Below are 26758 nucleotides of genomic sequence, written 5' to 3'. Positions count from 1 at the left end.
ACAATTTTCATGTTCTTATAAAACTTATATCGTTCCTGTGATTCGTTTTTTGTTTGTAGTTAGGACAGTCATAGATGTTTTAAAACAGATATGTGAAAAAATTCTTTCCAAAAAAGGATCCTATAATTTAACTTCCGTAACTTGGCAGCCCTCAGATATGTTTTGACTCCAACTCCCCGATCCTCATAGTCCATTGGGATGAGGCAGGAGACTATGGCCTGTTCCAGACTGCCAAAATAAAGCTGCTTCGGGTCTCTTTGGAGGTATGCTATTTAAATGACGCATGGGTCCTAAGAGTCCGGAGGTCGCGCCAAAGCCACACTCCATTCCTAAGCACTGGAGGGCAGCTTTGGTGCAGCTTCTGGATTCTTAGGACCCATGCATCATTTAAACAGCATACCTCCAAAGAGACCCCAAGCAGCTTTATTTTGGCAGTCTGTAACAGGCCAGTTGTAGTCCAACAAATCAGGAGGCCCAATGGCAGCAATATTAATGCACTATGCAAACATGTCCTTCGTTTCTCAATAGCCCCCAGCGCACTCCTATGTACACTTACTAGGCTTAGTCCCAGGTTAGACGGTTTAGTAGAACGGGGAAATGGGAAAAGAGGAAATTAGCACAGAACCCATAATAAGAGCCATGAATGGCATTCCCCCCTCCTCTGAAACATAAAATGATATTCAAAATCCTCAGAGATTTCCAAGGAGAGCGGCTACTGCACATCAACCCAGAGGTAATGTGTCCATAACACGTGGCATTTAGAAACGACAAGTATTAATATTACTATGACGCCTGATTACAAACTGGTACTCTACAGAACAAGCCCAAGAACTTCCAGAAACGGAAAGCAACTCTACCACAAGAGGAAGCAAATGACAACACGCTAGTTCCATTATTATAAATATTATTAACGTTTGCAGACTGTTCTTTTTTGTGCATTGTAAAACTGTCCTGCTCTGTGGATAGTTTCAGGGTTGTATCGTCTTCATACTCTGCAGAGTGAAGTCGATAAGGCGACTCCCTAAATGTTGCACGATCGGTGTGAAGTTCTTACCTTCTCCCCAGTACTGCAATACCCTTTAAAGTTCATATTTAGATGCTTCAAGAGCAACTGTTTTCATTCCCTAGTGACTCACCACCTTTGAAAAACAGAGGCATGGAACAGTAAGATGCAACGAGCAACCGGCCATTAGGTTATGCCCACTTGGCAACTGTTCAACGCACTCTTTAAGCCAAGTGTCCATAAAGATGATCTCATGGGTTGAATTGCATCCTGTCCTGGGATTTTGATGGCTCTTTAGTTGGACCAGAGATCTAAAGATGCACTGAAGGTGCTTGAGGGAGTTGATCATGGAATGACCTGAGTTAAGAACTGTGTGCATAACTGAGGTATGCTACAGCATCCTTACACAAGGCATCCATCACTGTTACTGTCCTTGCTTTGCCAAGATATGGGAGAATTGGAGAGGGCCAATCTAGTACAGTGTATAGAAAACTGGTTTGGGCTCTTGGTGATGCAAAACCAAGTCTTGCTTACGTAAGGTTTGGGCAAGCCATTGCCTTGGACTGAGCTCATAATTCGTAAAATGTGAGCCAGTAAGGCTACTAAAGGATGCATATGATTGAATTACTGTACAACAGTTGTGCAACATAAAAGCACTGGTGGAAAATAACAAGTAGCACCGGACACCAAGGTTTTGTTTTCTAATGAAGTCCTATGTTAGGATGGCTTATTTCTTTATCAAAAAAGGTAAGAGGGAGGTGCAAGTTGGTTCAGGGAAAGTATGACTTTAAGTGAGTGGTTGAGTGTATGACAAGGCTCCTTTGAGTTAAAGAGGCTTTTGTGAAAAGCCATAAAATTCATTGCATAGTTGAAGGGGTTTAGCTGTCTTAACAAAAGATGCGCTGCAGCCAACTCAGTGTTGCAGCCAACTCCACATAATTAAAGTCTGCAAAGAGCACAGTTTAAGAAGTATTAATGCATTATGTTACTTAACTTCTTCTATTTACATATTTACAAAGTAAAGCTTTCATCTTACCCAGTTTGCATATATGACCCATTAACCCAGGTTAAAAAATGCTTACAGAGGGGGGGGGGGGGGGAAACAAAACCAGATCTAGTTTTCTACATCTTGGCTTTGAGAGGGAAGGAGAGAGAATTTTTGCTTCTTCGTAACCAAAGTACTGACTTCAAATCTTCCTTGTTCCTGCGCATATTCAAACGGATAGAAAGGAAACGTAAAGAAAGTATGCAAACGTTTTTTTTCCTGAACATTTAGAAACAGTTTTCAACATATAATATACAACTCAACAGGTTAAAAAAAAACAAACCCAAACAAACCACACACCTATCTTTGCACATGTGGATGTATACATTTTGTACAGTTGGGTCATAACCAAAGTCTACACTTATTGAGTAAGAAGATTAGATATACTTCCAGGGAATAACGGTCTCTTCTCCCCGTCTTATCGTGCCTCTATGTCCTTCAATGTGTGGGAGGGTGGCCGGTCCCTCATTTCTGTGGACAAAGGGGTAGTCCTTCGGGGGGAGCCGGGCCGAGGTCCCAAAGTGGAAATTAAAGGGGGAGGGGCACTCAGCGCTGCGGTGGGGGGAGTCTTATTGAGAATCCCATTTGGAAGTCCTGATGTGGGACTGACCCTGGGATAGTGCATACTTGGGAGTCCTGGGGCTATTAAGCCCGGGTGAGGCAAGTGGCCATCCAGGGCTGCTTGGTGAACCGAGTGAAGTCGTACATGTTCATAGTCCTCTCTGAGCATGTGTAACCGCTCCCTTTCATCCAAGTGAGCCCCCCGCTCATGTTCACGGCGAGGGTCAACTGAAAGGGCGTGGTGATGGTGATTGTAGTCATGGGGCTCTCTGTCCCTGAAAGTCCTCTCTGCCTCGTACAGCCTGGGGGCAGAGAGACGGTGCAATGGGTCACTCCTCAGGAGGAACTCTCTTCCTAAAGGGTCTCTCCGGTGGATGTCCAAGTCTCTGTAAGCATCCCTCATTGGATCCCAGTGGAAGGAAGGGTAAGGAAAACGCTCACCACCTGGAACTGGGCTGATCCCCATAAAAGGTGTCATCAGGCGAGTCCTGTCTAGGCCACTGATACTGTTCATGGGATGGATTCCAGTGACACCGACAGTCATAGGCATTGACACCAAGGGGGCTGGGTGAACGTTGGACGGGGGCACTGGTGGTGGCTGCTCTGGCGGCCGATGAGGCTGTGATGGCTCAGGTGGAATATCATGATCTTCCTTCCTTTCCTCTTTTACTTTGATTTCACTGGATTTCTTTAGGTTCTCATATGCAGGTTCAGTCTTTTTCTCAGCATCCCGGCTAGAGGTGCTGTTAGGCCTGGTGTTCTCCACAACAGGTGGCCTGGTATAGGGTGAAGATACCCTCGATGCTTGTTTAGACTCCTCCAATGGCCTGCTCTCATGAGTCAGACTGTCTTTGTCTGATATATAGTTGTCCTTTACTTTGTGCTCATCAATGCTGGTATCCTTACGGGATTCAGAGTGATCCCTTTCCCGCTCTTTGTTTTTCTCTTTTTCTCGAACCTCGGGGTTCAGGTGACTCCTGATCTGCTCAGCTGAGCTGCGACTATGTCCAAGAGAATTCACAGAATGGATAGGTGCAGGTGAAGGATGTCTGGAGTGTCTTTTCTCCATGCTTTCCCTAGACATAGCAAAAAGCATAAAATGATTTAAGCACAGCAGGAGACTATGAGACTATGTGGCATAGTTAAAACTTTCCAACTCTATGCTCAATTGCTGTCATGCATGAAGATGGGGACCTGGAACCATCCAGATGTTGGTAGAGTCCAACTCTCACCAACGTGGTCAAAATAGATGAGCTCTATCACACCTTGCATGCTCCCGGTTCCCCACACATTCTAAAAGGTTGCAACTCTTTGTAAACTATCACAGCTCCTCCCTCCAACTCCCGAAAAACCTTTTGATTCTAGAAAAAACCCTGTATAACAATCCTCCATCCTTCATATTACATAAATGCTTTGAAGACAAGCATGCAAATCAATATGTCTATGGTTATGCTATGCAGCTAATTTATGCACCTTTATTGGGAAGTCAATCACAAAAAGCTTAATCTTAGGTAAACAGCTATAGGCTGTGGCATCACTAGGGTTGGTGTCACTCAGTGACGTAACTCACGATGGTGTCACTGACCTCCTCCGATACCGCAACAAACAGAAACCTTAGTAATGTTTTTAATCCTAATTCATGAACTGTAATTCCCATATATCACTGAATGTAATGGTGATAATCGTGATGTAAACTGCTAGCAAAATTAAAAATATATTTTAAAATTATAGTATCATACACAGCCTAAATGTGAAAAATCAGTAAGATGTGGTTTTGTTTTTTTAAAAAAGAAAAATTAAAAAGAATAATTTGTTTTAAAAATTAATATTTAAGTTTTATAGAACTTGGGGCTTCTCCTTTCAGCTCTAGCTGAGCATCGCCCTACTCAAGACTATCTCTTCACCACTTTAAAGGGACACAGTTGAACACCATTTCTGCTGAAAGGCAGTTGTTTGGGGAGCACTCCCAATGGGATGTCACTCCCAACTTAGCATGTCACTCGGTACAGTCCGCCCCCCCTAAATTCTCCTAGTGATGCCCCCTGCTATAGAAGAACATCCTTAATCTAGTATAAAAATTAAGACCTTGAAGGCTGCAGAACTATGTGAGTGTATCCTCAGGGGATGATGGGTCGGGCGGATAGCATCGAAAAATACTTTCCCGATTACAGAAACGGAGTAGCTTTGGTGTTAGATGACATAGATTTTGTTTTTGAGAGGACTCGTGAAACGTTTCTCTTCTTCCACAGGGCTGCCTTCCCCATCCCAGTCAATGACGTCTAGAAACTGTTCTTTCATACCTTTCTTTGTCATCTTTATTAAGAGAAGAGTCTCCTTTATCTAGATCTCTATCACGCTCATGAGCTGCAGCAGAGGTACTGCGTTCCAGCTCACCTGGCTTCAGCCAGGGCGGAGGAGTCGGGAAGGAAGGAGGAGTTCGGTGCAGACGATTCCAGGGCTCATGAGGGTTGTTAAAGCTCTGTATGCTGGGACATTCCTTGTGGCTGAACATGGCGTTGGGTGCTGAAATGGCGAAGTGGGTGGGAGAAAGTGATATGCTCAGTTGATGGTACTTACTTTTAAAATCTTTTAAAAGATTACAACACTCAGAGCTTAAAATGAATGCATGCTATGGGTAGCTGGAACAGGAAGGGAGATTAATAAACATTATCACTTAACATTATGAACAGCACTTAACATTCTGAACTTATTTAGTTGAATTGTGCTATATTTCCGGAGAGGGGGAATACATAAAGTAAATATGTGACTACAAAAGAAATCTTGTATTTATTGCCAGTTTTCTTTCATAGAAGTGCATAAAAGCAAGTTTAAACAAACACACTCAAAAACCAGAAAGTGGCACATTGGGAACGTAGTCTAAAGGTCCATTCTGGCCAAGGAGATGGGGATAGCCAAGAAATTCCAGTCGCTGACCAGGCATGGCAAGGGATCGCATGTTGTTTTGGAAGCATTCCTTTTAGATCCCTAGCTCTTCCTTAAGTTTGTTCCTAAGCCAAGGAAAAGGAAGGAAGGCAGAGAAGAACCCCGAAAAAAAGGCAAGTTAAACTTGCCACCTATGGGCACGACTGAATGGCTCCTTCTCCTTGGCTAGAATGGATCTTCACAGTTATTTTCCAATGTGCCATTCTCAGCCAGCACAGAAAGAGCCATCCAAGAAAGGAAAAGATGGCACTGAATTGGCTTTGGTTGAAGCCCTGCCTGTGTTCATGGGGGAACTGGAGGTGCAGAAACAGTCTGTGAGATACAGTCCGCCCTTCTTTTACGCGGGGGATCCGTTCCGCTGCCCCCCGTGTAAGAGAAAAAACGCAGATGCTCAAGCCCCATTCAAATGAATGGGGCTCGTGCCCGTGGCGGCACGGCAGCAGCACGCGGGATGCATGTCATGGGAGCACGCCCCATTCATGCAAATGGGATGTGCTGCCCCTTGCGCCCCGCATGCTCAAAGCCGCGTATAACGCAGGCGCACTGTATATTGGAGGGAAGGCAGCCCTAACCCTGTTCAGCCATGAATTGCTTCAGCCATGAATCATGGTTAAAAATTGCCCAGCAAGAATAAAGGCATTGTCAAGACCTGATTGCCGAGAGCCAGCATGGCGTAATGGTTTGAGCACCGGACTAGGACACTGGGAGACCAGGGTTCGAATCTTGGCTTGGGCATGGAAACTCACTGGGTGACCTTGGACACGTTTTCTCAAGAGGATGGCAGTGGCAAACCCCCTCTGAAGACATTTGCCAAGAAAACCCATGATAGGTTCGCCATCAGTTGGAAATGACTCGAAGGCACACAACAACGTTCACATGCCGTAAGATGTGGAAGTGATTGCCAAGTGCATTGTGTGTGACCGATGGCATGCTGCAAAGGCATGATCGGTCTGTGTCAGCGAGGGCTTCAAAATGGCCACTGCCATGAGTGTGTGTGCAACGATTGTGGTCTTTGAGTTGGCTCACCTGTAAGGGTTGTCCGATTAGACTGCCCACTCTCCTCCATGTCTCTATCAGCCGTCTGCATGAAAGCAGCAGGGGACTCTATGAATTGAGGAGAGGCACCTGGTGCCTCTTTTTCAAGCTCCATCTTGCCCTCAGCAAGGTATTCATGGGCCGTTGCATGGGGAATGGTGTTGGGTGCCTCAGCCTCTGTGAGGTTGGAGGCAGAGCTGAACTCGGGTTTCTTCCAAATTAATATTCTCTCCTGCTTTGCAATGCAAACTTCTTGGCAACAGAGGAGTCTCCAGAGGAGTCAGCTGCTGTAGCAGGAACTGAGTGTGAGCCTGCATCCTTACAGCTCCTGTGGGAGTCTCTTAAGAGTGCTTGCAGATCTCTCACCAGCCTAATGGGCTTAACTGATGGGCTCTGTAATGCCCTTAGCCTTTGTCTTCTGGGTTAATGCACCGAGAGAAGCCTGGTGCAAAAGAAAACAATAAGCATGATGAGAGAAAGGGGAGAAGGAAAAGGGTTTCTTTTCTTTTTCTTTTAAGCTCCGCAGAGATGCGAAGGTAGAGGCAATAAACAGCGAAGTTAAAGAATTTAAGTGACAGGGAATGGAAGATCCAAATGCTACCTTTTCTGGATGAGATAGAGAAAACAGAACTAAGGAGGAGTTAGGGATCCAAGAGGAAACATTTCCTAAACAACACATGATCCACTGCCTCGCTTAGGTGGCGAATGGAAGTAAACCTTCCTTGGTTGGCTCCTTCTCCGCTGACTGGGAATCTGTAACAGTCAGACATAATATTCCACAGCCCTTGGACACAATTACTTCTTTTCAACTTTAATTTAAAAAAAATATATAGGCCTGTTCCAGACTGCCAAAATAAAGCTGCTTTGGGTCTCTTTGGAGGTATGCTATTTAAATGATGCCTGGGTCCTAAGAGTCCGGAGGTTGCGCCAAAGCCACACTCCATTCCTAAGCACTGGAGTGCAGCTTTGGTGCAGCTTCCGGATTCTTAGGACGCATGCATCATTTAAGCAGCATACCTCCAAAGAGACCTGAAGCAGCTTTATTTTGGCAGTCTGGAACAGGCCTTAGATCCAAAAACACCTGCAGAAACAATCCAGTTTGAGACTGCTTTGACTGCCTTGGCTCAGTACTAGGGAATGCTAGGGAACCCTGAGAAATTTTATTGTTGCACCTGAGCAATCTCACAAAACTACCGTTCCCAGAATTCCCTAGCATCAAGCCAGGGCAGTTAAAGCAGTCTGAAACTGGGTTATTTCTGCAGTGTGTTTTGGATCCTAGTTACAAAGAACTGGTCACTTTTCATTCATTTCTTTTTCCAAATAACAAGGCATAATTAACTTACACTCTGAATGTAATTTAAAAAGAGATGAAGTCATTCATTTATAGATTTGGGACACAGTCATCCCTCCTTAGCAACAGATTTTGCATCCATGTTTTCTACCATCCACGGCATGAAAATATCCCCCCCTAAAAACATAAATTCCAAAAGCAAACCTTGTTTTTGCTATTTTATGCAGGGGTGTGTGTGTGTAACATTTTACTATGCCACCTTATATAATGGGACTTGAGCATCCAGCGATTTGGTATCCAAGGCTGGGGTCCTGGAACCAAACCCCAGCAGATGCCAAGGAGCCATTGTATTTCCCTTCTTATTGCAATGTCGATTGTCGCTTTAACAATCTTTCTAACTAAGTGATCCATTTTCTTCTTGTGAAATGTGAAGCCGAAACAGGAGAATTTGCCTGCAAAGGAATGTTTTTTGCATTACTGCTATGTGAATTATCATTAACATTTTACTAACACAACAGATTTTGGGTACACTTGGAATTTGCTGCCCATGTTTGCTCCGGAATAATTAAGCCCTTTTACCCTTAAAGAGATAATCCAGATAATTCATTTTTATGTGTAGATTCACATACATGCATTTCTGTATTTTTTCACTGATTCTTCTGTAGGCATGCAAAGAAGTTGTTTGGAAAATGTTTCGCCAATGTACAATTATGTACAATTTTGTACAATTAAACACAGAGGCTGCATTCACACCTAAGAAATAATTCAGTTTGACACCACTTTAACTGCCATGGTTCAATGCTATGGAATTCAGGGAACTGTAGTTTATTGTGGCACCAGCGCTCTCTGCCAGAGGCAGCAAAATGTCTCGTACAACTACAGTTCCCAGAATTCCATAGCATTAAGCCATGGCAGTTAAAGTTGTGTCAAGATGGATTATTTCTGCAGTGCGGATGCAGCCAGAATGAGAAAATAAAGCTCCCCCCCCCATGATCTTTTTTCAATCTAATATATTTAATTCATTAAGGTGGTGATCTTCTGGTTTTTGACATGTGCCAGTCATGTCTAGGTGCCATTCCCCAGGATTTAGAGTGTGCCAGTTCTGCTTCTTTATTCATAGAGCCCTGAATATGTTGTGCTGCGAGAGAAAGAGAGAGGGGTTGTTCTCCTCTGCCTAGGAGAAGAATTGATTAACTTAGGCGCCTTACAGACGGGCCTAAGCGGCGCCATCGTTGCACCAGGAATACGCGCGAGGGGCGGCGCTTCCGGACGTGCCTTGCCCCTCGCGCGTATTCCGTAGGCAAGATGGCGGCACCCTATGCAGACAGGCGCTGCTATCTTGACGTAACGGACACATAGCGTCCGGCCGTCTAAACCCGGAAGAGCCGTCGTGAGTGCATGCTTTGGCACTTGCGGCAGCTCTTCTGGGTTGCCGGAAGGAGTGCGATTTCTGCACTCCTTTTTTGCAGCGCGGAGGAGTCGCGCGGTTTGGCTGCTGCGGCTCCTCTGCGCTGCAACCAGCAGCGGCCCAAGACCGCCCCTTTTGGGCGGTCCGTAACAGGCCTTTGTTGTATTTGAGAGAGAGAGACCCTCCCTGTCTGATCAGGTAAGGATTTGCTGTTTCATTATGGGTTCATGTGATCCTCGGAGGGCAATAGCAATATGGCAACAGCAAGTACATTTCTATACCGCCTATCAGTGCACTTAAGCACTCCCTATGTGGTTTACAAAGTGTAAACCAATTGCTTCCAACAAGCTGGCCTTGGAAGGATGCAAGCCTGAGTCGAGCCCATGGCTGGTATTGAACTCGCAACCTTATGGTTTGTGAGTGAGTGGCTGCAGTACAGGCATTTAACCGCTGCACTGCCAGGGCTCTTCCACTGGGCTCTTCAACTGTGCCACCAACGAAGGCGAACCTGATGGGCACAAAGTTCTAGCCAACTGATGCCGTGTGTCTTATCTCTTTGAGTCCAGGCCCCTGGAAATGAGTGGCCCCAGATATGGACCTTCCAGCCCAGGAAGCTGGCACCTATAGTGAGAACTCCTCTTGGAGGGTCTTGGATGGACACTCCTAGAGAAAGGTTGTGAGCATTGGTCCACAACAGGAGGGACGCTTGGACCACCGTGGTTATACAAACCCTGATGTGTTGACAGTTTGCTATGTATGTCTCAAGGCTGGAGGAACCACTGCAGAGGATGAGACTGAAACCTTGCCTAAGTAGAGCAGTGAGTTCAGGAAATCAACAGGCCCATTAGATGCGTCAATGACATTAGGTCTACAGACTTCTTTTTCACAAACAGGAGGCCCTCCTGAGTTTTGCCTTTCTCTCTGGAGGAGGGGGGCAATGTGGTGTCTATTGGTGTCTATTAGGGCTCCTAAGTGGACTTGCCTCTGGGTGGGGGATAGATGACTTTCTTGTTTGCTGACCACAAAAGTTGTGAACCTGAAGACTGACACGGTGGTCGCTAGAACTTGTCAGGCTCCTGGGAGTGAGATTTCAAAAGGACATCATCCAGGTATGGATGTCCTACTGTCTCAGGTGGGCCATTTTGGCAATCATCACCTTGGTTAATACCTGGGGGACTAAGGCTAACCCAAAATGCAGGATTTGAATTGATAGTGAGCACCGAGGCAACAAAAACGAAGGTACATGCAAGATGAAGAATGAATAAGATATGAAAATAAGCTTCTGAAATTTATGGAAAGGAGGTATTCCTCTGGAAAAACGTGTTCTTGGCTTTCCATTCAGAAGCACCTCTACTTTTTAAACTCATTGATAAATCTGAGGTCCAGATTCAGGTAAACTCTACCCCCTTTCTTGGCCATCATGGAGAGGACAGAGCACACCCCCTTCAATCTTTTGTTTGGAGAGAACGGTTCAATGTCCTCTAGCCATAGATAAGTTATGGCTTGACACATTGCAAGCTTCTTCAATAGATTTTTGGAAACTGGTGACTTGCCTTGGCTTTTGATTCAGTCCTATTATGTAACCTTTGTTTATTGTCCTCAATACCCACTGATCTGATGTGGAAAGTGTCGTGCATGTATGAAGCATGACAGCCTCCCTCCTATCCTGGGAGGAGTACAGTCACGCAAGCTTGGTCTACTTTTGGTAGCCCTGGTGTCGCAGTGGTTCAATGCCTGTACTGTCAGCCACTCACTCAAAACCACAAGGTTGCGAGTTCAAGACCAGCAAAAGGGCTCAAGCTTGACTCAGGCTTCCAAAGTGGCTAAAATGAGTACCCAGATTGTTGGGAGCAAATTAGCTTACAGTTGTAAACCGCTTAGGCGGTATGAAGTGGTATATAAATAAAGCTTGTTTGTTTGTTTGTTTGTTAGGCTGGCTCCCCTGGGAAGAGTTCCTGTCCAGACCTCCTTGGGGATGAAAGGAAAATCGGGACTGATTAGATCAGTTGGGTCTGAAAGACCTAAAAGTCCAGGAATCCAATGAGAAATGCTTCTTAACATGGCCTTGCCTGGATGGTGACTGGAATGAACCCATTACTGGATGGCTCCTTCTCTGCAGGCTGAGAATAGATGATATCTTACCTGCAATGTATTTTAATGAATATTTGTATACCTATGACTGTCTATAATAAAACAGTCTAAAAGAACAACTGAGAGCCTGCTCATTTCCCCATAATATAATAATATCCTGTTAAGGCGTGCTTAAGCAGAGCGGTGATGCTAACTAACGCTGCCTGTTTGGATTTTACCATGGTTCATGAGTTGGGAATCTGGGGGCCAGAAGGTGATGAGAAGGACCGCCGAACAAATACTGATCAGTTGATAGCCAACAAAGAACCCTCAACCGTCAAAAGGGACGGGTGGGAAATTCCACCCGTTTCAGTAAGAACATGAAGGGTGAGAGCATCTAGCTGCTTTGCAAAGTTCTGGTATGGATGCAGGTGCTGCTGACCAAAGCTGCAGATGCTGCTGGAACAGATCTGATAGATAGTGAGTAACCACCCACTTAGAGAGCCTTTGGCCTGTTACAGACTGCCAAAATAAAGCTGCTTCGGGTCTCTTTGGAAGTATGCTATTTAAATGATGCATGGATCCCAAGAGTCCGGAGGTCACACCAAAGCCACCCTCCATTCCTAAGCACTGGAGGGCAGCTTTGGTGCAGCTTCCAGATTCTTAGGACGCATGCATCATTTAAACAGCATACCTCCATAGAGACCCCAAGCAGCTTTATTTTGGCAGTCTGTAACAGGCCTGAGTAAAGATATATGGTGATTTATTTTTAGGACAACCACCACCACAAAAAACAATCTAGTGAAAAGGATCTATCAATCTAGTGAAAAGATGAAAAGAAGCAGTGTAACTGATATGAGAGATGAAAGGTTATCAAACATTCAAGGTATGAAGAAATTTCTCATGAAGTAATGACAGGTGCAGAGCAAAATACAAGCAAGATTAGCATGAAATTGGAAGACTGCTTTAAGAAGGTAAGTGATGCCACTATATCCCTTTGGAAGCAAAGCAATCTTATTAGCAAGTAGGGCAGAGGTAATGGAAGTCTACCTTCATAGTCAGATTATATTCATCTGTGGAAGCCAGAGGCTCAAATGCCGTAGTTGCCATCTCAGAGAGAACCTGGGACAATGACCATGAAGTTGCTGGACAAGGTGGGTACATATACACTTAATTTCTTAAGTCCATAAGGAATCTTTTCACGGTAGGATTGGTGAATAGTTTTGCCAACAGGGAGTTAACTGGTTGGTCAGCAACAATTGCAAAGAGATTGGCCTTCAAGGAGGGTAAGGAACGACGCTGTTCCTAAATATGAAAGAGAAAATGAAGGATTGGAGATAAATCCGCTGGTACCGTTGGAGTAGATCTACCTTCTGCAAAAATGCAAAAGCATCACCACTTGTACTGGCAAGATTTAGTAATTGTGGGGTTTCTGGAAGCTTGAAGGACTGGAGCTAGTTGCACGGACTGGAGCGCCTGACCTTACAAGCTATCAGGTGGAGTTTTGGTATCTACATGAAACACTCTGCCCTGGAAATGTGACAATGTAGAAGAAGATCTTGAAGAACAAGGAGGTGGAGGTACCAACTTCTCAACAGCTTGCAGGATCAATATGGTGCCGCCAAGTTCACAATGGATCTGTCCCCTGGAGCTTCACAACCACTTCCTGAAGAACCTTTTGAAGAAGAGGGAAGGGAAGGAACAGGTAGTAGCAGAAACTTTTCATCCACTTCCAAATGAAGACATCGCTGAGAAAGTTCCTGTCCATGCTCACCCTGGAGCAATATAAGGGGCGCTTCAAATTGGCATGGGTGGCGATCAGCTCTATTTTGGGCATTCGCCATATCTGTGTTGAGACAGAAGACTTAACTGGGAAGTGGCCATTTGCACATGAATTGCAATAAGGTGGATACCTCTTAAAGCTTTGGAAATAGTCAATAATTCAATGCCTTGATGTTTAGCATCACCTCTGGGGAAGACTCTAAATGCCCAATTACATTGTACTGTCCTTTGTCTGCAATGGGTTTCCCAGCCAGTTGGGGATGCATCTGTGTCAAGGGTACAGGATAGATCAGGAAGTTGGAATGGCATTCCTGACAGAAGGTTGGCCCGATGTATCCATCACTCGAAGGATATGCTGACATGATAAAGGTCCTGATTATTGAATGTAGAACTGAAGTGTCTCAGGAACCCTGCCTACAGAGCCAAAACTTAACCAGGAGAGATTATGGTTGGCAGGAGATCCAGGAGCCTAGAGCACAGTTGCAGCAGAACACATAGCACTTGTTATTTGAGAGTAAAGGCTCTGTCTAGTGGGAAGAAGAATGTCTGATGCATGGAGTCAAGAAAGTTCTTGTGAAAGGTATCTGTTTTTTCAGTTACAGAATAGTTTTCTTTTGTATTCACTTTGTACTTACCGAGATCTTGACTCCTTCTTCAGATTGAGAGACGCAATAGTTCATTTACCATTGGAGTGAGAGTACCGAGACTGTAACAACCGAGAGAGGGGCAATACTTTCTGGTACTGAAGAGGTGGCAGCTACTTGAACTGAAACATATTGGTCCCATACAGACAGGCCAAAATAAAGCTGCTTCGGGTCACTTTGGAGGCATGCTGTTTAAATGACACATACATACTAAGAGTCTGGAAGCTGCGTCAAAGCTGCGCTCGAGTCCTTAGGACTGGATTGAGGCTTTGACGTGGCTCCCGGACTCTTAGTATGCATCCATCATTTAAACAGCATACCTCCAAAGTGACCCGAAGCAGCTTTAGTGTTTGGGGCCATTGATTCTGTTGAGGCCGATGGAATGCTTAGAAGGCAAAACAGAACTGGATGGCAATGCGTGATGATCTGATACTTCATCCATGCCCCATACAACCTATCAGGAAGATGGAACATAAGATATTTACTTTGGTTTAGGCTTCTGGGTGAACTGTTTCGAAGTGGATTTGGCCATAATGGTAGTGGCAGAGGAGGTGTTATTTGGAGCTGTGTGGTCTGTGACTAGATAGAGGGTTTGAGCAGTAAATCCCCAGAAACAGAGCACTGTCATACATTATGGCCTTCCTATAGGCACTTGGAGCGGCTGTCAGATAAAGTCACTTTCCATCCACAAGATTTGAAAAGAGATGTAGAGACCATAACAATGGGATGAGGTGGGGCAGAAGCCCTGAGATAAAAAGAAACCCCTTCTCTGCTAGGAGAAAAGAGAAGTAACAGATGGAGAATCAGGGACTGAATTTACAGGGAAAAGATGAAAAGGGAGGAAGAAAGCACTCAGCAGATGAAAGATCAAGCGATGTTCCTCTGACAAAGAGGAAAGGATTGTTGGATGGAGGCATGTACACTGTAAAGAGGGAATAGTTAAAGGCTTTCCAGCTCTAGGACATTCTGAACAATGTCTCTGTGCAGGCAAACCTATGCGAAGAGACCACAATGAAGAATCTTTGGTGCGTTACAAATACGCACAAAGTATGTGCTCTCCGCGTACTAGGGTTAGAAAGGGGCGTGCTAGGGTTAGGAAGGGTCTTACCTTCCTAACCGGCCCTGTCCCTAGTACGCACGGAGCGCGTAGTAAATGGCGGCGTTCGTCCATACGGGGGCCGCCATCTTTACGTCTCGGACGCACAGCGTCCGGATGTGGCACGGCAGAAGTGACACCACGAGTGTGTGCCTCGTGGCGCCACTTCCGGGTGCCAAGCAGTCTGGCCGCTGGGGCTTCTTGGCGCAGCCAATGACGGTGGCGGCAGACCGCCCACTTTAGGGCGGTCTGTAACGTGCCATAGATTTTTCTTCCCTGTATCATTTATGGTGTAGTAGTGTGGTGAGCACTGGACTGCAACTCTGGAGACCAGGGTTTGAATCCTTACTTGGCCATGGAAACAAACCTTGGGCATTCTCTCAGCCTCAAAGGAAGGCAATGGCGGCCAATCACCTCTGAACAAATCCTGTCAATAGGGTCACTTTAGGGTTGCCATAAGTAAGAAATAACTTGAAGACACACAAGAACACCGTTCTCTGCCTGGTATCTTCCACAACTTGGTGCCCTTTATCTGGGTGGGAACTACAGCTCCCCAATCAAAACACTGCAGCCCAACACTATTAGAAGTCATTAGATTGGAGAAAGCTGATGGAGGAAAACCCCATGGCAGAGCGGTTTCCACACATATCGGGGGGCACCATGGCTATCAACCTCTGATGAGTTGGGTGAAAAATGTATAGCCATCCAGATGCTGTTGGACTACATTCTGGCTGGGGATGATGTGTAATGGCAACCAAACAGGAGCCCAACAAGATATGCACAGCCACAGATCCCCCACTCTTGTTCTAAATCAATGGTTCCCAAGCTTTCTAATGCCGCGACCCTTTAATACAGTTCCTCATGTTGTGGTGACCCCCAACCATACAATTATTTTCATTGCTCTGTGCAAATATGTGTTTTCTGATGGTCTCAGGCAACCCCAGTGAAAGGGTTGTTCGACCCTCAAAGGGGTCCCGACCCACAGGTTGGGAACCACTGTTCTAAAAGATACAGATGTCAGCCAGTGTTTAGCTTCACCCACATATCCCTCTGCATGCTAAATGGGTCTTACCAATATCAGTCAACAAATATGGGCTTGGTATGACCGATTACTGTTTCATACAAATAAAACAACCATCAGTCCTATTGAATAAGAAGACTAGTGTGTCCATGATGTGTTTTTTTAATGGGCCATAAAACCTCTCTTCTGTACAGAGGAGCAGGCTTTGCACCTACAGACTTAAGTAGTACAGCCTTGATACAGGTTCAGGACCTTTGTGAGAACTAGGCCACAAAGGAGGGTTTGGAGAGGCCAAATGTACCCCGATCACTTGTTTTTGTGTATGTGTAAATTTGCTAAACATTCATACTCTGGATGATAACCTGAACCAAAGTCCAACGCAGCCAGAGCTGGAGGAAAAACTACTCACTAACAGCAGGGTTCCCGAGTCCCCCGAAGGCATTGCTGCTCACAGCGGCAAGACTGGTGAATGTTGTGGGCCGATTAAAAGTCTCTGAAACCAAACGGAAAGATGCTAATGGGAAGGGCGTTACCTATAACGGAGGACCATTATTGCTGTATGTGAGTGTGTTGCGAAGACACATTTTATCTGGACATAAGGATTCAGCATCCAATGGCCATGCTGGCTGGCTGGGGACTCTGGGAATGACAGCCTGCCTTTCAATTAACCTTCCCAAGCCCAGATTCTTTGCAAGATCACTCAAGGTAGACGATCTCTCGGTGGAGAGATTGTTCTAGGAACTGTTTCTAAAGTTTCAAAACAATATTCTGTGTCATGACCTCAAATGTAAGAATGGGTGCGGCGATGCTCCCTGGCTGCACTCCATAATTGTTCCATCATTTTTACACCATTCACAATCTACACTACTTTCTTCCACAGAAAATCTAGATTTTGGAAAGCCGGTGCACGTCCCGAACACCAAAATAAAGAAAGCAGTATCTCATTTGATTTCTGCAAAGGAAGGGAAAACCCTATCTATTCTTCTCGCTGTTACAAATTCAACCTGTAATAGGTTTCAAAAAAAACATTTTAAGGATGCATTATCTCAGCACAAATCCTGAAGAACTATTGCTTGTGACTAGGGCCTGTTACAGACTACCAAAATAAAGCTGCTTGAGGTCTCTTTGGAGGTATGCTGTTCAAATGATGCATGCATCCGAAGAATCCGGAAGCTGCACCAAAGCTGCACTCCGGTGCTTAGGAATGGAGTGTGGCTTTGGCGCGACCTCCAGAGTCTTAGGACCCATGCATCAGTTAAACAGCATACCTCCAAAGAGACCTGAAGCAGCTTTATTTTGGCAGTCTGGAACAGGTCTAGGTTTGCCAGAGTAAAAACCGGAGAGGGCTCTGGCACCTTTAATGGTTGCACAGAGGAAGAGGGCATCTGCCGAAATTGGAGCCTTCTCCAATTTTCAGTCTGGCAACCCTAATTGTGATATTAACCAAATCTGTTCCAATATGCGTATCTGGTTAAGCAGAAGAACCCCCAGGAAGAAATACTGAGATATCCCCCTAAACAGCAATTAGAAAATCCCTCACATAATAAGAAATGGCATCTTATTTGCTGCCTCTTTTTTGAACACTGTTCAAAGCATATACGCTTTCCTTTGCAACTCAAATGGTTTGGGACCAAATGAAGTCCACGGAAATCTTCAGGAAGCCCCCCATTTATGGCACTATCCCCTCGGGGAGGAAACATAGGCCCAATATCTGCCTGACAGACTAAAGCCTACTGAGCACAATGGACATTATCTTGGAGTAAACATGCTTATAACTGTGTTGTTAATGTCTTTCAAGACCAGACAACTTACTTAATAACCATATCACAGTGCGCCCATGCCATACGCAGACATACCATATGCGGCTTCCAGCCTACGCAAAAGCCGCATGGGGGAAAAACAATGGTGTGCGGGCTCACAATGCGCATGCTGCAGTACACCATGTATTCACGCACCATTATTTTCAATGGGGCATGAGCATACATGCTTTTTTCTGGGTCCGGAACGAATCCCCTGCGTAAGGGAAGGGTCCACTGTATAGATTTTATTATGCACTCAGCCATATTTTTCTGATGAGCTTATCTTTGTTAATTTGCCTCGTTGGCTTGCAATACAGAACTCTGAGCAAGACCAATGCTTGAAACTGGACTTTGCTAGCAACAAACCTGAGACTCAATCTACATTTAAGTCTTGTCTGTTGCTACTCCTAGGATAAAAGGACTTTTAGAAGGATCCATCCTATCCTTCTATTTGCTTGGAGGACAGGCTACCAAGTAGACAAATTTCTCAAAGGGAAACACACCAAGAATGGTGTTACTCAATGGGCTTCTTGGTCATGCTCAAAATCAAGGGCATTTTGAAATTCCTCCAGGACAGAAGGCTGAAATGTAGGACATGTCCTGGAAAAGGAGGACGTCTGGTCATCCTTTGCGATAATGTCCTTCTGGGTTAAATGAATTAAGCTACGATTAGTTGGGAGGGGGGATGATCAAAAACAGGTTACACTGTTCTCTTAGATTTGAACAAGTTCAAAGAAGATTAACCCCTACGACAAATTAATTTACACTTTTTAAGATCCTGTTTACCGTTTTAACAATCCTCAGTGATCCTGAGATGAACTGAACGCTCTAAGTCTAAATAAGAGGGACTGGTTTGCTGTCTATGTGAAACCATGTTTATACTAACTATCGTATTTGCCATGATATCAAGAGCGGCACTTCGTAGATTCATGACCAGTATGGCATGTAAAAGGTGAAACAAATATTGACATTTGCCTTCTGCAGTTGAAAACTTAGGCCTGTTCCAGACTGCCAAAATAAAGCTGCTTGGGGTCTCTTTGGAGGCATGCTATTTAAATGATGCATGGGTCCTAAGAGTCCGGAGGTTGCGCCAAAGCCACACTCCATTCCTAAGCACTGGAGTGCAACTTTGGTGCAGCTTCTGATTCTTAGGACGCATGCATCATTTAAACAGCATACCTCCAAAGAGATCCGAAGCAGCTTTATTTTGGCAGTCTGGAACAGGCCTTAGATTTTTTAAATGAAAAGCCATTTACTCAATCCCAGTCATGTATGGGTTATGAATGTGGTACTCAAACTTTTTATCTTTGCAATCCCCTTTATGTCTATATGCATTTGTTGTGCCCCCCACCCTTCGACATAGTATATTAATAAAAACATTTTGTTGATTTAATGGGCACATTTTCATTTGCACATTCGCGTATATTCACATTTTAACATTTTATAAGGAAACAACACTGTTAAAATTAGAAGAGTTTTATTTCAGTAAGTTCAAATATTTAACTCGATGCACGTGTAAATTTTGCACATAGAAAACTCTGGGAAGAGGAGGGACCTTTGAGAACCACATGACACTGATTATATCCTACCTTTCTTCCACAATGGAATATAGGTCAGAGCATCCACAGTTTTCTCAACCGGTGTCCCACTGAGGCCCAGAGTAGATCTAGGTCCTGCTCAAGAAGGTCAGTCCTACTACATGCATTCAGACTATGGCTAGCATCACTGGAAATGTTCTCACATATGATAGGGGCATCACCACTTTGGTTTTGTAGGATGCTTCAACTTACCTAAATGGGCAGCCGGGTTAAGAAAGTTGCTGTGGTGCGGAGGATGGCCAAAAGGAGGGCCGGTGTGGTGGGCAGCACCTACCAAAATAAATTCAAAAGCAAAAGACAAAAGGATCAAAGTATCAAAAGGGGGTTTAGAGAACATTCAGAGCATCGGTGTCTGTCTGTCTGTCTGTCTGTCTGTCTGTCTGTCTAGCATGCAACCTGCATTTCAAGAAGGCACAACATTCTGGGTTTTTTATGATTGAGAAACCTATATTAAGGCTAGACTGTACATAGTGTGATTGTTTTACAAAGTTACCTGGAAAAAAATGTTATTATTTCACTTAAAACACATCTAAGGCCTGTTCCAGACTGCCAAACTAAAGCTGCTTCGGGTCTCTTTGGAGGCATGCTATTTAAAGGATGTATGGGTCCTAAGAGTCCGGAGGTCATTGCGCCAAAGCCACACTCCATTCCTAAGCACTGGAGTGCAGCTTTGGTGCAGCTTCTGGATTCTTAGGGTGCATGCATCATTTAAACAGCATACCTCCAAAGAGACCCCAAGCAGCTTTATTTTGGCAGTCTGGAACAGGCCATACTTTCTCTGAGGAACTGCTACCCTTTACTTCATGACCCCCATTCTCATCAATACAAAGAACTAATACAAAGAACATAAAAGAAGCTACGGAAAGTTGAACAGAGCTCTCCACTTGATAGGAAAGGGATCCTGGCGTCAAAGGCATCTGTTGAGCTCTACACATATTTGCAGTAGACAGTCTGTTTGGAGATATGCAAGGTCATAAAACTCCTATCTACCACCTGCCTAGACCACATGAGGCATCCGTCTTTCACTGTGGATTCCTGCCTGTAGATAGAGCAACACAGTCTGTGTACATATTTTGGCAATACTGACCATCTAACCTCCATACTCTGCACTCCCTTATTACCAAATAAGTATTGAATTGTCAGGTTGCAGACTCACTGGCTGCAGAGAAGAGAGTTGATGGTCGAGCCAAGTCATGAGGATGATGGATCGCTCCAAAGAGACTAGGGCCTGGCGGTCTACTCAGAAATTCAGGTTTCAGACCAAAGTCCAATTTATGGGGATCTGACTGCATCTGCTTCTGAAACAAAAATGAAAAGAGCGCAGTTATGAAAAAGACAGACACGTTTTTTGTAAGGTTTATTAAGAAATATTAATTTTGGAGGATGTGTTTTGTTATGATTCACAGCTCTTTGTGCTCTGGAGACCCCAAAGCACCTCAGTGAATAGAACATCGGGAAAGGTTTAGAAAGACAAATGTATGTTTTTTGCCACTAACGCACAATACACAAGGGCACCTTAGACCCATTATATGAAATGTAAGTCAGGAAATCAGCATGCATTGACACTAAGGAACAACATAGACCCAAAAGAGGCAACTATGTTAGGCGCAAAAATATATTCACCATTTACTATTTTATTTCTGAGTTGCTGAGCTATTCTAAATGAAGCCATCATGTAGGTTAAACATGTCTGAAATCCATTTTTGAGTCTGTCTGTTTCACTTGCTTTTTGATAGCTGCTATAATTGCAAGAACTGTGTCCAGTGTCAATGTCAGAAAGTGATAATAGCAATTTTGAGACAGACTTTCCTACTCTGAGAACGTCTGTTTGTTTGCAAGAATGATGGCATTACAGATTCTGTTGTCTAGGAATAAAGCCTTGCAATTTACGCAAAACAATACTTTCCCATGCGCACTTGTTCCTTGTTCATGTAACACTGAAAGCTCTATAAGTTGGTGATGCTTCCAAATAAGGTTTGCCCATCTGACCAGCTCTTGCTTCTTATAGCTAGGCTGGGTGCAAAGGCTGGAGAGTTGGAACCTTTGGCCAAAAACCCTGTGGCCTGTTCCAGACTGCCAAAATAAAGCTGCTTCGGGTCTCTTTGGAGGTATGCTGTTTAAATGATGCATGCATCCGAAGAATCCGGAAGCTGCACCAAAGCTGCGCTCCAGTGCTTAGGAATGGAGTGTGGCTTTGGCGCGACCTCCGGACTTTTAGGACCCATGCGTCATTTAAAGAGCATACCTCCAAAGAGACCCAAAGCAGCTTTATTTTGGCAGTCTGTTACAGGCCTGTGTGTCTTCCTTCCCATCCAGATTCAGGGCCCAAATTCAGTTCTGTGTATCACCTGGGAGACATGTCAAAGCTAATATCTTAATCTGACCCAATCATGACAGAACACTATTCCCAACTGAAAGTGCTCCAACCAGCTGCAACCTGCCAGTAAGGCTAACAATGACACTTGCTTCTTATAGCCCTTATGCTCATTTATATACAACTTCTCAACCTTAAAGAGCTGTTCCCCAGCACCACACAACATGAATACAAACACTGTGACATAACAAACTCAGATACCTACGCTGTCTCCACATTGACTCTAGCAACACTGGACTCAACAACATCACCCACAAAAGCAAGGTTTTTTGCTTGCTTGTTTTTCACTTGCTAATTTTCTACGTAAAGCAGATAAGACAATCTATATCTTTAAAACAAGAGGGGACACAAATCCAATATGAGAAACTGTTGTCGGAACACTTCAGTCTTCCAGGATACACTATTCCTGATCTAATAGCAGCTATGCTAGCACCAAGTAATTTCAAGGGGAAAGTACGTACAAAACGGCGGCGCCCATTCTACATGGGTGCCGCCATTGGGACGTCACGACCGCGCCGCCTCCAAACGGAGCAGCGTGGAAGTGACATCCTGGCGCCGCGCGAGGGCGCCTGGGGCGCCCTTTCCACGGTGCTGGAAGGAGCTCCAAAACAGAAACAGGTTGCTGGCATAATGAAATATGAAGAAGCAGACAACAATGAGAAGAGAGATGGAGACTACTACTTCAAAGAACTTAGAATAAGATAAGAAAAGGTAAAGAAACGTGAACCTTTGTAGTCCCTCTCTTGACATCTCAACAGGAGAGGAAAAATAGAATTAAGGAGCAAGTGCCTCAGACATGGACAAGAGGGGAAAGAGTACCCCCAAAATCACAGCTATCAAGAAGGTCCTGTATTCTCTGCAAGCATAGATCCATATATGTATGATGCAAAGAGAACAAGATGAAAAACAAAACATTTACTAATTATTTTGCTGCTTCAGAAATGCATTGCTTAGCAGAGCTATACTGCGCCATGCTGATTTCCTGATTTGCCAAAATGTTGATGCTACTTGTCTATTGCTGGGGTTAATATCATAATTAATTTTCTGAATTCAATTGCCCTCCAACCCTAACTTCTGAAAAGTAGAACGTGAATATAGACTTGAAGCCTAATATTGTACTCTGGTGAAATAGATTGTAATCCATACTAAAATAAGTTCGTACTAAATAAAACTGTTAAAAATTCCTACAAGGCTAGTGTGTGTGTGTGTGTGTGTGTGTGTGTGTAGACAGATAGATGAAGAAAGTAAAAGAGGAATCATAGAATCATAAAGTTGGAAGGGACCGCAAGGGCCATCCAGTCCAACCCCATTCTGCCATGCAGGAAATCACAATCAAAGCATCCCCATTGACAGATGGACATCCAGCCTCTGCTTGAAGACCTCCAAGGAAGGAGACTCCACTACACTCCGAGGGAGTTTGTTCCTCTATCAAACAGCCCTTACTGTCAGGAAGTTCCTCCTAATGTTGAGCTGGAATCTCTTTTCCTGCAGTTTGCATCCATTGTCCCGCATTCTAATCTCTGGAGCAGCAGAAAACAAGCTTGCTCCCTCCTCAATATGACATCCCTTCAAGTATTTAAACAGGGCTATCATATCACCTCTTAACCTTCTCTTCTCCAGGCTAAACATCCCCAGCTCCCTGAACCTTTCCTCATAGGACATGGTTTCCAAACCCTTTATCATTTTAGTCGCCCTCCTTTGGACACGCTCCAGTTTCTCAATGTCCTTTTTGAATTGTGGGGCCCAGAACTGGACGCAGTATTCCAAATGAGGCCTGACCAAAGCAGAATAGAGTGGCACTATTACTTCCCTTGATCTAGACACTATACTTTTATTGATGCAGCCTAAAATCACATTGGCCTTGTTAGCTGCCGCATCGCACTGTTAACTCATGTTCAACTTATGGTCTACTTGGACTCCTAGATCTCTTTCACATGTACTTTCATTCAGCAATGTGTCCCCCATCCTATATCTGCGCATTTCATTTTTCTGCCCTAAGTGCTGTACCTTACACTTCTCTGTGTTGAATTATACAATGACAGACTACTTTAGCTCAGTGTTTATACCAGCTAGCAGTGGCTCTCCAGGTTTACAGGAGAAGAAGAGTCTTTCCTGACACCCGAATCTTCCAACTGGGGACTGAACCTGGGAGGTCATCTGTGCAAATCATGTCCTCTGTCGTTATATCATTTCTCATGGAAAACAAACTGGTTTGTAGACAGTGCTGTATGACCACAGAGACTCACCTTTACTTTCTGTTGATGATGGTATATCTGCCATGCAATATGAACATGCATAGCGCACCATTTGCCTGGTTTCTACAAAAAGAGAAAGAAAAACACAAGAATTTATGAAAAATGATACCAGTTATAACAATAAATTGGACATTGAATTTCTCATCATCGGACAACTGTTGCTTGTTGCCTTTCTTCCTTTTCATTTGTCGTTCTTGAAACTCATTTTGGTGTAGCTAGGAAGCTATGTTGGGGGGCTTCTTAGGACTGGTTAGTTAAGAAATACTGCCTGCCCCAAATACCTTCAAAGCCATGCACTGGGGCATTCTTGAAGTATTTTTAAGCTTGTAAAGGAGACACTTCACAAGTGAAAGCAGTGCTGCAGCTTGTAAACCTATCACTGATATACAGTCAAGCAAGAAGAAATCATTTATAACTAAGGCCCCTTACAGACTGGCCAAAATAAAGCTGATTCGGGTCACTTTGGAGGTATGCTGTTTCAATGATGCATGCGCCCTAAGAGGCCAGAAGCCATGCCAAAGTCATGCTCCAGTCGTAAGGACTAGAGCACAGATTTGGCACAGCTTCCAGACTCTTAGGACACATGCATCATTGAAACAGCATACCTCCAAAGTGACCCGAAGCAGCTTTATTTTGGCCTGTCTGTATGGGACCTAAGATAGGGAACTGGTGGTCCTGCGGATGTGGATGAGCCACTCTTCGTCCTGTCACTCCTCAGCATCAGCGATGCTACTAGGGAATTAACAGGGTCTAGAATCCAACCACAGGACCACCAGGTATGTATGTATGTTTGTTTGTTTATGGGATTTATATCTTGCCTGTCTCCCAAAACGGATTCAAGGTGGCCTCTAGAATCTGATGAAATGGTGCAACGGGGGTTACTGTGTCTCCACCAGCCAAATATCTATTCAGTTACAGGGATAGTACACAATCCACATTGTTGTGAGACTGCGTGCTACCAATGTTTTGGCTCTTCACGGGCTGCATTCAACCCCTAAATATTTTACAAGTGGTCGCCGTAGTTCTTTCCTGAAACCTTTAGCAAAGGACTTACTGAAAAGGCTGTACCATTGTTACACAGCTTGTACCATAAGCAGGTTTCCCCCAATATTTTATCAACATCTCTTTGCAACTGATAGTTTTGTAACCAAAACTCTTTAGTGAGGTGAGGCACATTTGTGCCTGGACCGTTCCCATTCATGGATTAAACTCCATGTCCCTCTATTTTTGATTTTCAATGGACACATGCTGCTGAAATACAACGGCTGGTTCGCTGGATGTGGAGGCACCATTCCGTTAAACACTTTCTTCTTGTTCCTTTGTATAGTTTATACTCATATTGCGCTTTATATAGATCTAGGGTCATAGCCACTGAAAGGCAACACGCTCCTCCAACAACGTCTGGCAAACCACCAGAAGAGCGATTAGGCAATACAGACCTTTCTAGATATTGATGATAAAAAGAAATTGTGCAGCTTCATGGGTATATATTCTGATATAAATAAAGCTGCTTGGGGTCTCTTTGGAGGTATGCTGTTTAAATGATGCATGCATCCTAAGAATCCAGAAGCTGCACCAAAGCTGCCCTCCAGTGCTTAGGAATGGAGTGTGGCTTTGGCGCAACCTCCGGACTCTTAGGACCCATGCATCATTTAAATAGCATACCTCCAAAGAGACCCAAAGCAGCTTTATTTGGGCAGTCTGGAACAGACCTAAGATTCCTCATTTGTTGCACCTCTTGACAAACAAAACCAGGTAATCCAGAGAGACATATGAGTGGAAGCATTTCATAAGCAATTCCTACTGGGAACTCACTGGGAGAGGCAGACTGGGGTCAAATAAGACTTAACCTTCTTACCCTCAACATGGGCCTGAATGGATCTGTCAACTGCAAACAGAGAAAGAGAGAGAGAGAGAGAAGAAAAGGAAATGAAAATCCTGTCACTCAAATAATTTATCACCCCAGTAAAAATCTTTAGTGCTTCACTGCGAAGGGGGAATTTTAAAAGCCTAGTTGTGGTGGTTTTAAACAGTAACACAAAGTCCTTTTCTAGAGCCTAAGTATGCATTTCCTTCACCTTGACAGAGAAAAAGAAGCAGAGTTATTCCATCATATCTCAGTAATTCTTTCAAGCTATTTGAACTGTTTCTATCCCAATTTTTTTGTTGCTGTAAAAACTGACATCTGAACTTGTTTTTTCTTCTTCTTTCCCATCTTCCTTTCTATGTGTGTTATGTCTTTAGGTTGCAAACCTAAGGACGGAAACTGATAAATAAGTAATTAGATTTTGGTTGGTGTCAACTGCTCTCAAGTCAGTTTTGACCCACAGTGATCCTGTGGATGAGGCATCTCCAAAATCCCTGTCCCCCGCTGCTCTACTTAGTTCCTACAAACTCATAGGCCTGTTAGAGACTGCCAAAATAAAGCTGCTTGGGGTCTCTTTGGAGGTATGCTATTTAAATGATGCCTGGGTCCTAAGAGTCCGGAGGTTGCGCCAAAGCCAGACTCCATTCCTAAGCACTGGAGGGCAGCTTTGGTGCAGCTTCCAGATTCCTAGGACCCATGCATCATTTAAACAGCATACCTCCAAAGAGATTCGAAGCAGCTTTATTTTGGCAGTCTGTAACAGGCCATAATCTCTTTAATAGAGTCCATCCATGTAGCATGCGGCCTTCCTCTCTTTCTGCTTCCCTCCACCTTTCCTAGCCTTGTTGTTTTTTCCAATGAGTCCTGCCTTCTCATGATGTATCTAAAGTACGAAAGCCTCAGTTTAGTCATCTTGGCTTCCAGAGAGATTTCTGGGTTGATCTGCTCTAGGACCCAGGTGGAATT

General features: G+C 44.3%; 1 protein-coding gene across 11 annotated transcripts in view; it reads right to left on the bottom strand.

Moving 5' to 3' along the window:
• Nucleotides 1-378: 378 nt before the first annotated feature.
• The window catches only part of AUTS2 (activator of transcription and developmental regulator AUTS2), a 608784-nt gene continuing 582404 nt past the window's right edge, over nt 379-26758 (bottom strand). For 7 of the 11 annotated variants that reach the window (XM_089493361.1, XM_089493357.1, XM_089493354.1 and 4 more), the window contains 7 exons: nt 25784-25813; nt 23917-23988; nt 20453-20594; nt 19489-19566; nt 16309-16392; nt 4910-5132; nt 379-3685 (listed from right to left, as the gene is read on the bottom strand). In XM_089493361.1, the coding sequence (XP_089349487.1) occupies nt 2467-3685; nt 4910-5132; nt 16309-16392; nt 19489-19566; nt 20453-20594; nt 23917-23988; nt 25784-25813 (1848 nt within the window). In that variant the 3' untranslated portion in view covers nt 379-2466. The remainder of the gene's footprint in view (nt 3686-4909; nt 5133-16308; nt 16393-19488; nt 19567-20452; nt 20595-23916; nt 23989-25783; nt 25814-26758) is intronic. The other 4 variants (XM_089493353.1, XM_089493360.1, XM_089493355.1 and 1 more) reach the window with 4 other exon arrangements.

The sequence above is a fragment of the Sceloporus occidentalis genome, unplaced genomic scaffold, assembly GCF_023333645.1.
Source record: "Sceloporus occidentalis isolate IW3139 unplaced genomic scaffold, rSceOcc1.0.p SCAF_64, whole genome shotgun sequence".
NCBI classification, from domain to species: Eukaryota; Metazoa; Chordata; class Lepidosauria; order Squamata; family Phrynosomatidae; genus Sceloporus; species Sceloporus occidentalis.
This window is presented reverse-complemented; position numbering and strand designations above follow the sequence as displayed.